Source organism: Bubalus bubalis, chromosome 23 (genome assembly GCF_019923935.1).
Source record: "Bubalus bubalis isolate 160015118507 breed Murrah chromosome 23, NDDB_SH_1, whole genome shotgun sequence".
Lineage (NCBI taxonomy): Eukaryota > Metazoa > Chordata > Mammalia > Artiodactyla > Bovidae > Bubalus > Bubalus bubalis.
The window spans coordinates 9,794,145-9,811,686 of record NC_059179.1 but is presented as its reverse complement, the minus strand read 5'-3'; the positions used below and the strand labels follow the sequence as shown (position 1 = coordinate 9,811,686).

The 17,542-nt window shown below is 36.8% G+C and overlaps 1 protein-coding gene across 2 annotated transcripts in view; it reads right to left on the bottom strand.

The window, feature by feature from the left end:
• Window positions 1-17,022, bottom strand: part of PTEN (phosphatase and tensin homolog) — a 101,526-nt gene extending 84,504 nt beyond the window's left edge. Inside the window, exon 1 of one of the 2 annotated variants that reach the window (XM_006073001.4) lies at window positions 16,308-17,022. In XM_006073001.4, coding sequence (XP_006073063.1) covers window positions 16,308-16,386 — 79 coding nt within the window. In that variant the 5' untranslated portion in view covers window positions 16,387-17,022. The remainder of the gene's footprint in view (window positions 1-16,307) is intronic. The other variant, NM_001290977.1, reaches the window with a different exon arrangement.
• Window positions 17,023-17,542: the final 520 nt, after the last annotated feature.

The window sequence follows — 17,542 nt, the reverse complement described above, 5'->3', positions numbered from 1 at the left end:
AAATTGGCAAGACATTTCTTACACAAACTAGAAACCCCAGACACAAAGCTGCATTTAAGAACATAAATTCAAATTATATCTAAATATTACATCTGATCATATTAATCACACTTGGCATGGTAACAAACTTCTCAGTAAAAAACAATGTCAATAAAGTAGATTAAAATTAATCAGATCCTATTAAGCCCAATATGCAATTTTAAAGACGTCTAAGAAACAACGACTAAATTCTTAGGGATGATAAGAAATTAACAACTACTGCTGTGGTTGAAAATGTAACACCAAGATTTAGAGGAGACTCATTTACTAGCATACAGATAAGAACTGAGCTACAGAAGAAAGCAAAGCACTTGAAAAATATTTAAGCAAATTTTTAAGGAAGAGTTATTCTATCCAATTCCTGGTTGAGTTCTAGAATAATGAATTTCTATAAATCAACTCTTAGGGAACCTAAAGCTTAAAAACCTTATACAACTACAGTACCAAAATCTTGTCTAACATAATATCTCAAGTTAAAACATTATTTTTCCACTTATATATCCAAACAACCTTAAGAAAATAAATGATAAAAGTCAGACTTTCATTACATAATATTTAGTTCCCAACCACTATCTTCAAATTTTAGTAGAAAAGTATCAACACTGGCATAACCATTATTTTTGCAAAAGCTTAAAATTTGATATTTCTTTTAAAAATTTATAATAGATGATTCCAAAAGGAGAAGTCTCAAAACCACTTACATCACTAGATTATCTTAACTTTTTCCTATATTTGTGTAACAGATGGCAAGCCTTACTTCTTGGACATTATATAATAATCACAATCTGCGTGACCTTTTCAGCACCAAAAGGAACCCAAATAGCCTAATAACCACTAACAGTATGGAGGTTCCTTAAAAACTAGAGTTACCATATGATAAGGCAATGGCATCCCACTCCAGTACTCTTGCCTGGAAAATCCCATGGACGGAGGAGCCTGGTAGGCTGCAGTCCATGGAGTTGCTCAGAGTCAGACACGACTGAGCAACTTCACTTTCAGTTTTCACTTTAATGCATTGGAGAAGGAAATGGCAACCCACTCCAGTGTTCTTGCCTGGAGAATCCCAGGGACGGGGTAGCCTGGTGGGCTGCCTTCTATGGGGTCGCACAGAGTCGGACACGACTGAAGCGACTTAACAGCAGCAGCAGCATATGATCATTCAATCCCATTCCTGGTCACATATCTGGAGAAAAACAGGATCAAAAAGGATACATGCACATCAAAGTTCACTGCAGCACTGTTTACAGTAGCCGAGACATGGGAGGAACCTAAACGTCCTTCAACACAGGACTGGATAAAGAAGATGCGGCACATATACACAATGGAATATTACTCAGCCATTAAAAAGAATGAAATACTGCCATTTGCAGCAACATGAACTTACTGAGAAACTGTCACACTGAGGAAAGCCAGAGAAAGAGAAATCTCATACGCCATCCCTTATATTCAGAGTCTAAAAAGAAATGATACAGATGAACCTATTTACAAACCAGAATCTGCCTCACAGACTAAAGAGAACAAACTTATGGCTCAGGTGGGGCGGGAAAGCAAGGAAAAGGGATAGTAGTTAGGGAGTTTCAGATCACCATGTACACATCGCTATGTTTAAAATGGATAATCAACATGAACATATTCTATAGCACAGGGAACTCTGTTCAATGTTATGTGGAGCCTGAAGGGGAGGGGAGTTTGGGGGGAAATGGATACATATATATGTATTGAGTCCCTCTGCTGCCACCTGAAACTATCACAATATTGTTAACTAGCTACATTCCAATATAAAATAACAACTTTTAAAAATTTAAAAGAAAAAAAGAGGACGAGGACTCAAATCAATAAAGCTAGAAATGAAAAAGGAGAAGTAACAACTGACACTGCAGAAATACAATGGATGTGAAGAGATTACTTCAAGCCCATATGCCAATAAAATGAACAACCTGGAAGAAATGAACAAATTCTTAGAAACGCACAACTTTCCAAGAACCAGGAAGAAACAGAAAATATTAACAGACCAATCAGAAGTAATGAAATTGAAACTGTGATTAAAAATCTGCCAAAGTCCAGGACCATATGGCTACACAAAAAATTCTATCAAACATTTAGAGAAGAGCTAATACCTATCCTTCTCAAACTCTTCCAAAAAACTGAAGAGGGAAAAACACTGTTGGAACTCTTTCTATGAGGCCACCATCACCCTGATACTAAAACCAGACAAAGATAATGAAAAGAAAATTACAGCCCAACATCACTGATGAACATAAGATGCAAAAATCCTCAACACAACATTGGACTGGCCAAAAGGTTCCTTTGTGTTTCTCCATAAAAGGATACAGAATAATCTGAACACTCTGGCCAACCCAAAACTAGCAAACTGAATTCAGATCCACTTTAAAAGGATCATATACCATGATCAAGTGGAATTTATCTCAAGGATGCAAGGATTCTTCAATATATGCAAATCAATCAATGCGACATTCCACATTAACAAATTAATAATAAAAACCACATGGGGCAGTTGCTGGCAGTCCAGTGGTTAAGAATCCACCTTGCAATGCAAGGGACACCAGTTTAATACCATATGCCGTGGAGCATCCAGGCCTGTGCACCCATCTACTGAGCCCATGCTCCATGAGCTGCAATTACTAAGCCCACGCACGGCAATTCTGAAGGCTACACACCTAGAGCCTGTGCTCCACAACCAGAGAAGGCACTGCAAAGAGAAGCCCACACACAGCAATGAAGAGCAGCCCCCACTTGCTACAACTAGAGTAAGCTTATGTGCAGCAATGAAGACCCATCACAGCAAAAATTTTTTTTAATATATTTTTTAAAAATGGTCATCCTACTGATGCCAAAAAACTTTTGACAAAATTCAACATCCATTTATGATTTAAAAAGAAAAAAAAGGCTCTCTAGAAAGTGGGCATAGATGGAACCTATCTTAACATATTAAAGGTCACATATGCAAACCCACAGCAAACATTTTCAATGGTGAAAAACTGAAAGCATTTCATCTAAGATCAAGAACAAGACAAAGGTGCCCACTCTCATCACTATTACTCAACATAGTCTTGGAAGTACAAGCCACAGCGATCAGAGAAGAAGAAATTAAAGGAATTCAAATTGGAAAAGAAGTAAAACTGTCACTGTTTACAGATGACATGATACTATACTTACAAAATCCTAAAGATTCTATCAGAAAACTATTAGAGCTAATCAATAAGTTTAGTGAAGTTGCAGGATACAAAACAAAGAGAAATCTCTTGCATTCCTATACAGTAACAATGAAAGATCAGAAAGAGAAATTAAGGAAACAATTCCATTTACCACTGCAACAAAATAAGAAATAAAATCCAATCCTAAAGAGGCAAAAGACTGTACTTAGAAAACTGTAAGATACTGATTGAAGAAATCAAAGACAACACAAACACATGAAGAGATATACCATGTTCTTGGACTGGAAGAATCAATATTGTGAAGATGACTATATAATTCAAAGCAATCTACATATTCAATGCAATCCCTATCAAATTACCAATGGCATTTTCCACAGAACTAGAATAGAAAATCTTACAGTTTGTATGGAAACACAAAAGACTCCGAACAGACAAAGCAATCTTGAGAAAGAAAAACAGCTGGAGGAATCAGGCTCCCTAACTTCAGACTATACCACAAAGCTACAGAAATCAAGACAGTATGGCACTGGCACAAAAACAGAAATACAGATTAATGGAAAAGGACAGAAAGCCCAGAAATAAACCCATACACCTATGGTTAATTAATCTATGACTAAAAACGACAAGAATATACAACTAAGAAAAGACAGTCTCAATAGGTGATGCTGGGAAAACTGGATGGCTACATGCAAAACAATGAAATTAGAACACTCTCAAACATCATACACAAAAGTAAACTCAAAATGGATTAAAGATCAAAATGTAAGGCCTGACACTACAGAGCTCTTAAAGGAAAACATAGGCAGAACACTCTTTAACATAAATCACAGCAAGATCTTTTTTGACCAACCCCTAGAGTAATGAAAATAAAAACAAAAATAAACAAATGGGACCTAATGAAACTTAAAAGCTTTTGCAGAGCACAGGAAATCATAAATAAGATGAAAGGACAGTCCTCAGAATGGGAGAAAATATTTGCAACAAAGCAACTGACAACAGATTAGTCTCCAAAATATACAAACAGCTCATGCCAACTCAGTATCAAAAAGATACACAACCCAATAGAAAAAATGGAAGAAGACCTAAACAGGAATTTCTCCAAGACATAAAGATGGCCAATAAACACATGAAAAGATGTTCAACACTGGTAATGCAAATCAAAACTACAGTGAGGTATCACCTGGTCAAACAGCCATGATCAAAAATTCTACAAACAATAAATGCTGGAGAGGGTGTGGAGAAAAGGGAATCCTCCTACTCTGTTGGTGGGAGTGTAAATTGGTATAGCCACTATGGAGAACAGTATGGAAGTTCCTTCAAAAACTAAAAATAAAACCACCATATTACACAGCAATCCCACTACTGGGCATATAACCTGAGAAAATAGTAATTCAAAAAGACACACATGCCCCAGCGTTCACTGCAGCACTATTCACAATAACCAGGACATGGAAGCAACCTATATGTCCATCAACAGATGAATGGATAAAGAAGATATGATACATATAAACAAGGGAATATTGCTGCTGTTGCTGCTAAGTCGCGTCAGTCATGTCTGACTCCGTGCAACCCCATAGACGGCAGCCCAACAGGCTCCCCCATCCCTGGGATTCTCCAGGCAAGAACACTGGAGTGGGTTGCCATTTCCTTCTCCAATGCATGAAAGTGAAAAGTGAAAGTGAAATCATTCAGTCATGTCCGACTCTTAGCGACCCCATGGACTGTAGCCTACCAGGCTCCTCCATCCATGGGATTCTCCAGGCAAGAGTACTGGAGTGGGGTGCCACTGCCTTCTCCAAAGGGAGTATTACTCAGTCATAAAAAGGAATGAAATTGTGCTATTTGCAGATAAGTGAATGGACCCAGAGACTGTCATAGAGTGAAATAAGTCAGAATATTAATGCATATATGTGGAATTTAGAAAAATGGTATAGATGAACTTATTTGCAAAGCAAAAATAGACACAGAGGTAGAGAAAGAGGACAAACATAAGAATACCAAAGGGGAAGTGGAGGTGGGGTGGATTGGGACACTGGGATTGGCATATATACACTACTATGCATAACATTGATAACTAATGAGAACTGACTGTAGAGCATAGCACAGAGAACTCTACTCAGTGCACCATGGTGACCTACACAGGAAGGAAATCCAAGGAAACGGACATACGGATATATGTAGCTGATTCACTTTGCTGTAGAGCAGAAACACAACACTGTACAACAACTATACACACCCCCAAAAAAGGAATTGAAACAATTGTATCTCATTTGGAAAATGTTACACTAACAAGTAATTTTGTTTAAAAAAGAGTCTGTTTCTTTTGCAATATTTTTGTTCTAACTACAGGAATTAATAAATTCACTGAGAATTATCATTTACCTAATAAGGTTAAACTCATTTTCATGTTTTCGTAACTGATACTTAAAAATAAAATTTGATATAGACTATTACAAAAATTAATATTATTAATGCAAATACACAACAAACCTGCATCAATTACTATCACCAATTACTACAACCAAGGCAACCAAGTAAATATAAATTGCTATCATTCAAAATATGCTCTAGGGCAGGGGTCCCTAAGCTCAGGGATACAATGCCTGATGATCTGAGGTGGAACTGATGTAATAAATAACAGAAATAAACTGCACAATACATGTAATGTGCTTCAATCATCCCCAAACCATCTCCCCTATCTGGTGCATACAAAAATTGTCTTTCATGGAAATCAGTCCCTGGTGCCAAAAAGGTTGGGGACCGCCACTCTAGGAACAGTAACATCTCGACAAGTCAAACCCTTTCTAATTAAAGAGAGGAAAGCAACAGGGTTATAATAACTTTAACACAAAATGACGTGATAGTTTAATCAAATGACTTCTGTATCCACTTTCAACACAACAGAAGTACTACTCCTAACACAGCAAAAGAAAATTTGACAGATCAAAAGTAGCTAAATTCTATTTTGCCTCACTTCAATATTATTAAAATATACTTAAATTTTAAATATGCAATAACTATCATATAGTAAGGGGAAAAAAAGCTGCTAAACATCAAACTTCAGCTACTTTTGTGTAACAGGTTATGATCTTGTGAATCAAAATAATGACAGCCTTTTCAAATATTCAGGTCATCTTAAATTCACAGTAAGGAAAATCAGAAAAGAACAGGAAAAAAAATTTGCCAAATATTAGAAAAATGTTTAACATGTAACTACAGAGAAACAAATATTTCTGATGACTCTGCCATTTAAAATAATTAACGAAATTATGAGGTGCTTTGGAAATTGTTAAAACGCACACACACCTTTCAGTTCAAACACACACACACCTTTAAGTTCAAACACACACACCTTTAAGTTCACTATGATTAATAATATTTTAAAATAGATTGATATCAACTAAAACTAAAAGCTAACATGGAAACATTAAGTTCCAGAGAAGTAGAACAATGAGTCCTTTTTTCAAAATTCTTTAAGTAGTTTTTATAAACTTTTCTTAAGTAAAGAAAATGGGGTTTTTTATTCATATACTGAAATAAACACCATATTTATTCAATTAAATTATAGCAACAAGTGCTATTTATTTTTCTTAAAATGTGAAGTTATCACATGATTAGCAGCCCTGGTTTTAAAATATTTATCAGTATCCCTGACTAGCTCCTATAATCATAAAGAATCAAAATAGTCAAAACTTAAATTTCATAAGGATTTTTAAAACAGGCCTTGACATCTGCCTGTGCAAAGTTGAGAAGCAAAGCAAATTGTATTATCAAGCGAACAGAAAAATATCATAGCAAACAATCTATTTCTAGAACACTTTCGTAATTATGTTTGTCCTAAAAACAAAACAAAACTCAGAATCCACTAAGCTACTCCCTTGGCATCTTCTCGTCTCCGGACTAAACTAAAACCCTGTCCCAATTTTTTCTAAAAACTTCACACATTAATGCAAGTTTTTAAATGTAGATAAGTAAAGCACTTATTCAATGGGCTGACAGCAAATTCAGGGTCTCAGAAAGAATGTAACACATGCATCAGAGAACCTTAGCTGGCCCTACTTTCTTCATCTGGAAAGAAACAAGACATTTTTATAACTTGTCAGAAATTTGCCATTTTACATCAGCATATTTAACTTCACCACATCTGATTATAACAAAAGCAGCTTTAGAATTAAAAAAGTGTGAGAGTAAAGAATGCATTAAACACCACAAAACAAGTATCCTGTAAGTAAAGTATCTCCTAATTACGTAACTGACTACTTTTAAAACTACTGGCAATATAAAAATGAAAAAAAAAAAATGCTTTAATAAAGCATATCCATCCTGTTAGAGAAGTTTTATGTAACATCCTTCTGAATACCTCATATAGTGCAATATACTTAACTTGAAAATATCTTCAGCCTTTTCTGACAGAAGTTCAAAGCAACACTTTCACAATCAGCCAAGTAACACATGAGCCTTCTTCAAATAAACCTTTTTTTGTTACCAGGGAACTTTTGTGGAAGAAGTTCTTATAAAGAATACTAGCCTAGCAGCAGTCAAAAAATACAGATGTTAAAAGCCTAGCTCTATCATTTATTAGCAATTTGACCTTCTTAAATACTACAACCTAAGGGCAAAGGTACTGACTTGTATAAAATATCATACTTATATATACCAAACACTTAAACCTCTAAATCAGAGTTTCTCGACCTCAGCAGTGTTGGCAATTTGAGCTAGACAATTATTTGTTGTGGATGAGACTGCTCTGTGCATTGTAGGATGTTTAGCAGCATTCCTTGCCTCTATGCCGAGACAGATGACAATAGCTTCCGCCCTTTGCCCCTCCTCCCGAAGCTGTGACCACCAAAACTGTCTCTGACATTGCCAAATACCCAGACAAGGCAGGAGGGGATCACCCCCAGTTGGCAACCAATATTCTGAAAATATATTCTTCCAACAAACCTAAAAAAGTACACACAAGTGTTTTTACCACCATGTTAGAGATGTGAAAAGGTTCACCAAGGTTAAGTATTTTGTCTTTTATTACATAACCGATAAATAGCCAAGCAAGGACTTCAGCTAGACTTTAAATCTAGCTAACTCCCAAATCTATACTCCTTCCATTCCACTATGCTTTTGTAAAACACATTGTCTTCGTCTGCAAAAATTAGGATAACAATTGCCATCTGAGCTATTTCGTATTTACAAATAAAATGATATGTATGTGTAAATTCTATTAAACTAAAGGAGATTACATATTAAGGATTTGCTTGACAGGAGATTCCTCTGATGCTGGGAAAGACTGAAGGCGGAGGAGAAGGGAACAGAGGATGAGATGATTGGATGGCATCACCGCCTCAATGGACATGAGTTTGAGTAAACTCCGGGAGCACAGGGAGGCCTGGCGTGCTGCAGTCCATGGGGTCGCAGAGTCGGACACGACTGAGCAACTGAACTGAACTGAACTGACAGGAGATAATGTAATACGGTGGTTCACAAAGTGTGATCCCCAGACTACCATCATTAGTACCGTCTGGGAACTTAATGAAATACAAATTCTCAGGCCCCAACTCAGCTGTTAACGAATCTGAAACTCTGGAGGTGGGGCAAGTAATCTATGACTTAAGTCTTGCAAGTTTTTACATGCCCATCTAAAGTTTGAGAACCACTGATGTACATAACGGGAAAAATACCACCAGGTGCCTAAAAACCCAGCACCCTCTGTGGACTCAATCTTCTAGAAGCCTTTAACAAGTTACTCATTTTTTTTTTGGAGCTACAATTCCTGTATAAAAAAATGACGAAAGTAATGCTTATGCCATCTTTCAGGCTGCTTCTTTTTTCTTGCAAAATCAAATGCATTCACAATTATTAAAGGCTTTGTTAATGAAAAATGGTAAACAAATATAAGACACAGGGTATATGCTAATTCTATTTCATTTTTCAAAAAAAAATCCCTTCTGGCTTATATCCTCATTTCTTCATCTTTCATATTTCATAAATAAGTGAAAATGTTAAGTAAATTTTACAACAAAGCTAAGTTAAGCCTGCCAAAGTACTATTTTCACATAATAAAAGAAAAAAAGTCTACCCATTTCCCTTTAACTCTGATAAATAACACCTAAAAAATATCAAGCTTGGTAACATTCCCCAAACTTCATTTTAAAAGTAGAATAAAGATTTCCATTCTATTTATTTAATCTCCAGTAAGTTCCAAATAAATAGAATACTCAAACAGAAGTATCTCACTAAATTCATGACAGCAAAAGAATTTAAAAAAAAAACAAAAAACTATATATTTAAAAAAAGGACTTGTTTGCAATTCAACATGTATGCTGTACTTATAAATCACTTTAAGAATATATCTGATTCCGGACTTCCCTGGTGATCCAATGCTTAAGAATTCATCTTCCAATGCAGGAGACAAAGGCTCAATTCCTGGCCAGGAAATTAAGGTCATACAAGCCACAGGGCAACTAAGCCTGCGTGCCACAACGAGAGAGCCCATGTGCGCCACAACGAGAGAATCCACGCACCACAATTACTAAGCCCATGTGCTTTACAGCCTTGGCTCCACAACAAGGGAAGCCCGTGGACCACAACTAGAGAAAGCCCAATCACTGCAACAAAGACCCAGAACAGCCAAGAAATTTTTTTTTTTTTAATTTAGGAAAAAAACTATATATATTTGCTGTAAGGACTACCTGCTTCAAATCACAACCCATTTCATAACACCTTAATTACATCTTCCTTAAAAGATCAAAAATACTAAATATATAAAATTAGCAGAATGCAATTAACACTAGTTAATATTTAGTTTATTTTGTTATTAAATTATTAATGATTTAATAATTTAGTTGATTAGTAATAAATACTAAAGAAGAGAGAACCTTATTATATTCGGCCTAAAAACCTACAAAAAGCAAAAGAAATAAAATTGAAAGCTATTCTGAAGGGCTTTAATAACACTAAATCAATTATAAGTTTGGGGTAGTGATATAAAACAAAATTTAGGTGCATGTAATATAAAATAGAGAAAGTGAGGGAATTTTAGACAATGAAGTTTTCCTAGAAGTTGTCAAAATGCACAGTTCAATTCTGCAACCCAGACTTGCACCAAAAATACAGCTAGTTTATCCAACATATAACAAAACATGTAGAAATCATGTAATCAGATAGTTGCATACATAATTAGACAGCACAATTCATTCTGTAATACAAAACAAATAAGAAAAAAACAAAAACCTCCCTGGAAATCAAGTGCTTCACTACTGAGGGCACTGTGACACAGCAAGGAGACCAGAACAGGGAAAGGAAAAAAAAAAGACTGATCCCCATACACAAGAAATAGCCTCTAACAGGCAGGTCTCAAGCTTATTCCATCTTTCCCCATACCTGGTAAGAATAAATTAAGAAAAAATCTTTTAGTTCTTCTTCCCATTTCTAGGGCTTAAAACTGGATCAAAAGTGAAAATGGGAAATACTACAAAGGTTTAACCTAAATAAAACTCCCATATTAATGCACTGCCAGAATATTTTAAGTACAAATGATAATGTAATAAATGTAACTTGGCGTTCAAAGCTGCATGACTCCTCCAAAAATCTGAACTTAAAAAGAAATGCTACAGTACCTTTACTGATAGTCTATGTAACTGCTATATCATATAATAAATGTTTTGAGACAGAGATTACTCTGTGAATAAAATATATGATATTTTTGTTGACCTGTCTTTAACTCTAAAGAAAATTTAATATTTTAACAAATTTTTAATGTTATAACAAAATTTTATTTTTCTACTTCATATTGAGGAAGTTTTCATCATACCTTAGTATTTAAAGCAAATAGTCTTTGATTAGTATGATTAACGCTTCTTTAGTATGAGGGAGCAGAGCATCAAATTACTTGTGATGAAACAGCAAAATCACAGACATTTTATACTCAGAGCTCCTAAAGGAATATCCCTATTTTAAAAAATACTCATAGCATGAACCAATTAATATGGCAACATATCCAAAACTGAGGAAATTCAGTTAAAATCACGGCTCCTCCCATACATGAAAAGACAAATAATTCCTCATACATGGGTAACCTGGAATTATAATTTTTAACAAGCAACAGTGCCCATTTAAATATTTACAAGGTGGCAAGTGCTATGCCATTATTTATCTTATTTATTTTTCAAAATAAACATTATATGGATGGGTACCATTATCCCCATTTCACAGATAATACAGATTGAGAAAAGTTAAGCAACCTACACAAAGTCATCCAGCTAGTAAGTGTCAGAGTCAGGATTCCAACATAGGCAGTGTTGGTTCCAGAGCCTACACTGCCACCTTAACATCTAAAATGAAACAATGTACAATGTGTGGAAAAAACTCATACTCAATGTATTCATGTAATTTAAAACAGATTTAACCTTATTTAAAACCTATAAAACCATACCCACCAGGTGAACTCTTCTTTAATGAGAAATTCAATTTTTAGAAATATTACTACGATTGCCTAACTCTGTATTTACATACATAAAAGTAAGTTAGATTCACTGTCCATAGCTGAAGTGATGACTACTATAATAACTGTGTAGCAACTTAAAATATGATACATAAATAGCGTTTTTTCCCACACTACATACAGGCTAAGAATAATTTTCTGCTGGAAGGTATTGCCATAGTATCCAAATCTGCCAAAAGGACCAATAAGTACACACCTAATATCCTGAAGATGTCTACTCATCTCTGAATGCAAACTGTTGCAAATGAAGTGAATCTGGCTTAACTATACTGAACTAAATTGAAACTTTCCATACGAAATTAATTCACCCCTAAGTTATGTTTATTCTTTTTAAATCAGTATTTTTCCAACAGTCTTTTTAATTCCAATGCAAATGATTTTAAAAGTACCAAACTGCTAATAGCTTTTTTGTAGCCAATGAAAAAATTCCAAAACGTAGGGAATAGTAGGTGAATAGTCAAATCCAATATACTAATTTCACCTTTCCTGACAAATGAAAAGTATTTTAAGTAAAACTGAATATTTACTGAAATAATTTCTGACCCGAATCTCACAGTCTGATACATCTTAAGTCACTATCCTTAGAATAAATCCTAACAGAAATCGAACCACAAAAGAATATTGACTTTACTTAAAATCATGTTTATCTAACAGAAAAAGAGAGAAAAGAGTGACAGTTCTATGAAATACAAATAGAACTTCGGAACAAAGAGTGTCTACAGAAAAAAAAAGTATACCAAATAAATTTCTTTCATTAATAACATTTTTCTGAAAGCTAACTTCTTATAGTACAGCCAAGGCCTAACATTTCAAGTTAAGTGAAAAACTGTCATAAACGTGCAAACTTCTAAATTTCTTTTTACAAACTGCAATTTCACATACAATATAAAAACATTTCCTACGCTGCTGTCTCACTAGAAAGGTTGAGGTAAAAATTTTAAAATAGAATGTCTGAGAGTGATTTAATGTCGAAATTTTGTGAACTGATTTTCCCATAATAAATACTCTTACATTAAAAGTCACTGAAGTGATTACTTAAGTGGCTTAAAAATTATTACAAAGTATTAAGCTATCACCACATGAACAGATAGCAAATGGGGCAAATCTCAAAATGAGGACATCTGAAAATCAGACTTCCAAAAAGTATTTTGTGATGTTAAGAGGTCTGTATTGTTTTTTTCGTGGTTTATGGAATAAAGCAGATACTATACTGTACCACACAAGAATTAAAATATCACCAGTTACCTTCAATGTTGTTAAAATTCTAAAAGGTAATACATAAAAATGCATCTTTCTCTATCTCTCTAAAACTATATTTAAAATTAACGTGGTTATGTCTCACCATATTTTATATTTACTATTTCTTTAGTGTATAATAAGCAATGTTAAATCTGCACTGATGACTACTATACTACAGTGAAAACTTTTACAATGAACAGCAATAAATTCCTTTTTCCTTATATTAAGAATTACATAAACCGTAAATTTCTCAGATGTGCTTTATTCTTTAATACGCTTTATGAAAATGAAGTTTGTAGATTACCCTGTAACAATTAGGTGGCCCAGTCATTTTGCACAGGAAAGAAATACAACTTAACTGATATAAAAAGTGTAAAATAAAAACTTTTGAGTAGAATCTTTTCTAAAAAAAAATCTTCACTATGCAGTCATTTCAGTAATCACTCATCTTAAAAGATAACAGCTAACTTCAACAGTCACTATACTCTCTATGAATTAAAAAGCTTCCCCTATGAACGTTAATTATTTGAAAAGATGCAAACTTATCAAACAATTAAAATTCAATAGAAGCCTAAAGTGTCCATGAAATCTAAAAACAATGAATTTTTTATAGTCTCATGTTCAGTACTACTTTCCAGACTAATATTAAGGATAAACCCCCACCAACAAATTATTTTTAGAATAATTCAATTTTGCAAAAAAAAAACAAAAAACCATAGTCCTCAATTTTCCTTTAAGGAAGTCACTTCATTACTGACTTTTATAAGAATACTCCAATCACTACTTTCATTAAAGAATTTAACTTTGAGAAGGCTAACTGCTGAAATAGATACTACAACTTGTCAGAGAAAAAGCTTTCAATGGCCATTTTAATTTTTCCCCCACCACAATAAACACAAAACACTGAAGTGAAACCAAGCAAACCAAAGCGCCTTGGTGTATCAAAATTATTGGAAGTGCAACTATCAGAAAGGCAAACCCTTTACTGCCTTTCCTAACATGATTTTTTTTTATATCAATATTTGGCTCAATAAAACCACAACTCTAGAAATTAAGTGTTATTAGTCATTTGATGCAATATATGATAATGCTTTCTATGCATACCATAACTAAAAGGACAGTTTGAGAGAAAGTTGTAAGTCACATAAATTTCACACACAGAAGCACGCACCCTGAAATCAAAGTAGAAATGGCTAATCACCGCACTGCTCACATATAAAAATCTGGTAGAATAATGATATTCTTATAACTCTGATAATTTTAAATCAAAAATAGCAAAAATACCATTTTTATGCCAAAATAGCACAAACATACTCTGAATACTAAAAGCAATCTGCCTAACAAACAGCATTCTAGAAAAGTTTTTGAATGGGGGTTTACTTTAAGAAGTTCAACATTTAATTAATTTGGTCCTATACATCTAGATGACTGTCAGGTCACACCAAAAGACTACTTCTGAAATAGGTTACAAATGAGAAGAACGAATTAAGTATTTTTCATGATTATCTTCTGGGCAAACAGGTCAAGTTCAGCTTTAGTACTTTTTCAATTAATGCAACTCCAAAATGTCCAAATATTCTTTTAAAATAGTATTTTTAAACTTAACAGAAAAGTTATGTGCATGGTAAAGCTACTTCTTCAGTAACTTTTACCTTCACTTAGTATCAAAAACTTGGGCAAAATCAGCTGCAAATACTATGTATGTGCAGATACATAATCCAAAGGAATAAAACCTCTTCAAGTATGTAACATTTTTCTTCAAAAAGATCTTCCTCACAGTTTTTAGCTAGAGATACAGGCACTTCAGTGTCAGTCTACTATTAGGCAAAATGTTTAATGATACTTGCTAAGAAACCATTTTTTTTTTTGAGTATACTCTTATTAACACCTACACAACTGCTTAGTTTTAACTAAGTATTGTCCACTGCTACAATTCACATCACCAAATTTTTTTATCTTAATAGAAACCTTAATAAAATGCTTCAGTCACCTTAGATCAATAACTTAATCCTATTTTTCATGCATTATACACTGGCCTACCAGTGACTCTCAATTCCTAACATATTTCCCATTCTGCAAAAAAGGAGGGCTCTATCCCCCATCCTTGATCAAAATTTGTTCATTATTCCTGAAACTGCGAAGATTCATGCCTTTCAATAACCACTATCTTCTGAAATACAAAAACCTAACTTTCAGACAGCCAACTGTACCCCAGTGAAATTCTTGGGTTTCTGTCTTATTCAACAAGCTGACTCAGTAAATTTAATACACCATATGAAAAAAGCGAACACACCTACAATCCAAAGATGGAGTAATCCACTCTTGCCAGCATTTCTGGTTATCAGCTGGTAAATTATATGTGATGTTCTACACAAGTCAGAGTAAAATTAACGGATACCCAAAGGTGTCACAGGACCTGAAACCTAAATCAAGTTGAGTATCAATTCAAGTATCACAATCAATACTTAAATTTCAAGTGAAACTGAAGTTTAATCTCTGCAATCACCATTTGCTACACACAATACCCGTGAACCTACATAACATTATCATCTGAGATCAAAAACCACTCAATCTCCATTCTATTACGTGTCAGAAGAGCACTGAATCTATAATGCTACTGAACTGTAAATTTCATGTCCTATCCTTCATCATCTCAAAGAGACAAAAAAAAAAGCAAATTTAACAAAATCTAGTAAGAGCGTCTTTGAAAAGTATCATGGTACTATTGATTTCAAGCTGCAAAACTTCTAAACGCGGTTCAAAGTTGTAATTAACTTAGTTTTAACACATAAACCTACTTTTGCCTTCAAATGAGCACCATATATGCTAAAATGATTCTCTCTAAAGTTATGCAAATCAGTTCACAACTCACATTTTAAAAGAATCTATCAATGCAACCCAGGAAACTAAAAACAATCACTGCAAGATTCTGATGCAATAAGCCGTACGTGCAACACTAATTTTCCTTTTAATCTGATCTATACCCTTGATCTAGGGCCTAAAGCCAAGATTTAATCGAAATATGCTCAAGCTCAAAGCATCTACTTTTCTGTTCATTTAGTAGACCGGATTACCGAGCTCACTAATCCACTAACAGTGTACTGGATTCTCCGGACAATAGCCCTTAGAAAGAGACCCATCGGTGCCTTGACACTTGCAACCAGGCAAGAGTTCCGTCTAGCCGAACACACCCTAGGCTGAATGCATTCAAAAGAGACACAAAATATACATCTAGAAATCCGACCGGGGTTAAATGTCACCCACACTATGGACATTTTTTCGCATCTGTCTATTCCCACGTTATCAGAGAGAGTGACAGAAAGGCAAAGAGGAGCAGCGGCCACAGAAATGGATACAGGTCAAGTCTAAGTCGAATCCATCCTCTTGATATCTCCTTTTGTTTCTGCTAACGATCTCTTTGATGATGGCTGTCATGTCTGGGAGCCTGTGGCTGAAGAAAAAGGAGGAGAGAGATGGCAGAAGCTGCTGGTGGCGGGGCTTCTTCTGCAGGATGGAAATGGCTCTGGACTTGGCGGTGGCTGATGCCCCTCGCTCTGCTGCCGCTTGGCTCTGGACCGCAGCCGGGTAATGGCTGCTGCGGCGGCTGCTGGATGGTTGCAGCGACTGGGCCTGCTTCTCCTCAGCAGCCAGGGGTCTGGCAGCGGCGGCAGCGGAATGGGGAGAAGAATAATCCTCGGAACGGCTGCCTCCTCCGGCGGCCTCCGGAGCCCGGGCCAGGGGGAGTGCGGCGGCGGCGGAGGGGAGGTTTAAAACCGGCCCGGGTCCCTGGATGTGCCGCCGCCGCCGCCGCCGTGTTGGAGGCAGTAGAAGGGGAGAGACCAACTCTCCGGCGTTCCCAGCCCTGGAAATGGTGACAGGCGACTCCGACCCCCTCCCCGGAGCTGCGGCCGCCGCCGCCGCCGCCGCTTCTCCCCCCCGCTCCAGGAGCGGGAGGTGCCGCCGCCGCGCCTCAGCCGGCTCCCGCCCGAGCCCACGGCTTCCACCTTCCCTTTCAGGAGAAGCCGAGAAAGAGGCTGCACGGTTAGAAAAGACGAAGAGGGGGCGAGAAACGCCGCCGCTGCCGCCGCCGCCGGCCGGCCGGCTCCCCGAGGGCGCTGCCCCCGCGGCTGCTCACAGGCGCTGAGAGGGGCTCTGGGCTGCGGCCGCCGCCGTCTCTCATCTCCCTCGCCTGAGCCCGGCCTCGCCTCGCAGCGGCTCAACTCTCAAACTTCCATCATGGCTGCAGCTTCCGAGAGGAGAGATCTGAGCGCAGCCGCGTCCCGGCCCCCGAGCGCGTATCCTGCCGCAGTGCACAAAGAGTCCCGCCACATCACCGCCCGCCGGCCTGCCCGCCCCCTCCGCCGCCGCCGCGCCGGGAGTCCGGGCGCCTCGGGAGCCCGAGGGGAGGAGGGAGGCGTACCCGACCGCGCCAGGGGAGGGGAGGGAAGGGCAGGGCCGAGACTATAGGGAGGCGGCAGAAGGTGCAGCTCCGGGTGCAAGCGCCGAGTCCCCAACCTGCAGGCGCACTGAGCATGCCCAGTATGACTGCCCAGTGCTAGATCGGGCTTGTTGCAAGGCGCCCGCCTGTAAC